Below are 2475 nucleotides of genomic sequence, written 5' to 3' on the forward strand. Positions count from 1 at the left end.
CAAAAAATTCTTGATGCGCCGCAACAAGAAAATAAAAACCTTAAGCTGAGCAGCAGAAACGAGTAAAGCTGCCAAAGGAATGTTAATAAGTTAGCTAAAGACAGGGACCATTAACATTAAAAAAAAAAATTAAAAATGACTGGTCTGTAGTTTAAAAAAAGAACTCTAATTTCATCTTTTAGCTTTAGAGATAACGATGGATTTGTGGGAAAGGAAATCGTTCTGTCAGCTCTGCATGGATCCCATTAACACTTTTTTAATAAAAGGAGCTCAGAATCTATCACCACTTTGATCTCAGTTCAATAAAGCTAATCTTAGCGCCGGTTTTAACATGGACATTTAATTGTGTTTAATCACCTTCTGCAAAAATCAATTTAGTTGACATGATACTGACCAGGACTGGTCAGCAGAGATAAGGAAGAGCTATGTTCTAGCTACTCCACCCTATTACACTCACCTCTAAGCAAGCAACTAATTAATGTGGTTATCCTCCTAACACCCTTGGGAGGAAAGGAAAATGCTACTCTTGGTTGGGGTTTTTTTTTTTTTCACATGAAGAACTCAAGAAACAATAAAATTAAATTACTTCCTTAAGGTCATATAGTAAATCTCTGACAGTGCACAGAATGTTTCCAGCTGGCACCCTCACGCCTAGATCAGTTCTTTGCCTAAAACTCAGACATCAGCTACTAACTGACCTGATCCTATTTCGGCAGTTGGCTCCTCAGGTTTGTATTGAACTTGCCCTACAAAGTATAAACCTCATGCCAGTGCTCAATGAACACAAGATTTTCCAACCAGAGCACAAAAGTGAATTTCAGACATATTTTGCTTGCTTGGAAAGCTCTGGGATTGCCTCTTGGCATCCTTCATAATTCATGTCGTAACTTAGATCTGCATTATTAACCGTAACATTTTGTATTTACAGGGCATCCTCCAGCTAAGGGTACACTTCCTACCTATTATTAAAGCCTTTCAACATTCCTGCAAAGTGAATTTGACATCATTTAGGAGATGGAAAAACTGGGACATGGAGAGAAAAAAGGCCAAAAATTTACAAAACAAGTTGTTTAAACAGTTTTCTATTATTTTCTTCGGAAAAAAAATTTCATTTGTATGTATGTTTAAAAGTTCTCAGACCTGACAAGAGTAATAAAGTTGTTCAGCCAACCATGACCATCACAGATGTGCCTAGAGGTGACAGTGCCCGATACAGACTACAGCAATTCTCAAAGCAGCAGTGAGAATATTACATGCAATTATCAGTGGCACATGCTTACCCTTATTCTAAAGAAAATCATACATATTTGACTTTCATAACAGCCAACAAAGCCTTGTCAAAGGCGACTTGTGCTAGTTCTATCTACGAAGTATGTTTGCTGTGTTAAATTAGCCTTTAGTGCCTCCTTACTCCTGTCAAGAATAACCTGCAATTGGCTGAATGGTAGCAGAGAAGTGTATCAGAGTGACTCAGAAGAGATCCGTATCACAGAATCACAGAATGGTTTGGGTTTGAAGGGACCTTAAAGACCATCCAGTTCCAACCCCCTGCCAGGGGCAGGGACCCCTTCCACTAGACCAGGTTGCTCCAAGCCTCATCCAGCCTGGACTTGAACACTTCCAGGGATGGGGCATCCACAGCTTCTCTGGCCAACCTGTTCCAGTGCTCAGGGCCGCGAGTGTATCTTCAGGATACACTGCTTCCAGACAAACTGCATCAGCTGAAGGCATTGGCTAATTCCCCCGGGATACTTCAGCATGGGTCAGCAGCTTATACAGTGGACACTGATCAATGCCCCAGGCACAGGTTGGAATTTTGGTTGCTTTGGATTGGAAAGGTCTGGATTTTTCCTACTTTGTGACTCAAGTTTGTGATGTGGAGTACAGTAAAGGATGGTTTGTTTCGTAGGTACTCAAAGCATTTTCAAGAAAAGAGAGAAAGAAAACTAATATTCTTGACTTACAAGCAAGAACAAATAGATGTTTAATATGCTTTATGTCATCTAAAATATATATTAAAAAAATATCTTGGGATATTCTCTAATAAGCACTCTGGTGTAAGTAAAAAAAAAAAATAAAAATCTGGCTTCAACTTTACTAGATACTGAGCTGCCCAACAGAGTAAACGCTGCGGATGAGCTGTGGCATTGCAATTACATGCTGCATTTATGCCACCTACAGGCATTAATACCAGCTTTTCAACAGGTTTGCCTGTCAAGCTTTCTGCGTACTTCACTTTTGGGCTGTTGTGGGAAGAATCTATACCAGTCAGCCCTGACCCTCGACCCAACAAAACATTCTGTTCAGCTTATTAAAAATGAATTTAGAAGTATTTCACAGAATAACAGAGTCACGGAATGGTTTGTGTTGGAAGGGACCTCAAACACCATCCAGTTCCAACCCCCCTGCCATGGGCAGGGACACCTTCCACTAGACCAGGTTGCTCAAAGCCTCATCCAGCCTGGCCTTGAACAC

At 40.4% G+C, this 2475-nt stretch overlaps 1 protein-coding gene across 1 annotated transcript in view; it reads left to right on the forward strand.

Moving 5' to 3' along the window:
- Window positions 1-1172: 1172 nt before the first annotated feature.
- The window catches only part of HSPA14 (heat shock 70kDa protein 14), a 19823-nt gene continuing 18520 nt past the window's right edge, over window positions 1173-2475 (forward strand). The window contains exons 1-2 of the mRNA XM_010150542.1: window positions 1173-1197; window positions 1324-1370. Of these exons, the coding sequence (XP_010148844.1) occupies window positions 1173-1197; window positions 1324-1370 (72 nt within the window). The remainder of the gene's footprint in view (window positions 1198-1323; window positions 1371-2475) is intronic.

Source organism: Eurypyga helias, unplaced genomic scaffold (assembly GCF_000690775.1).
Source record: "Eurypyga helias isolate BGI_N326 unplaced genomic scaffold, ASM69077v1 scaffold7764, whole genome shotgun sequence".
NCBI classification, from domain to species: Eukaryota; Metazoa; Chordata; class Aves; order Eurypygiformes; family Eurypygidae; genus Eurypyga; species Eurypyga helias.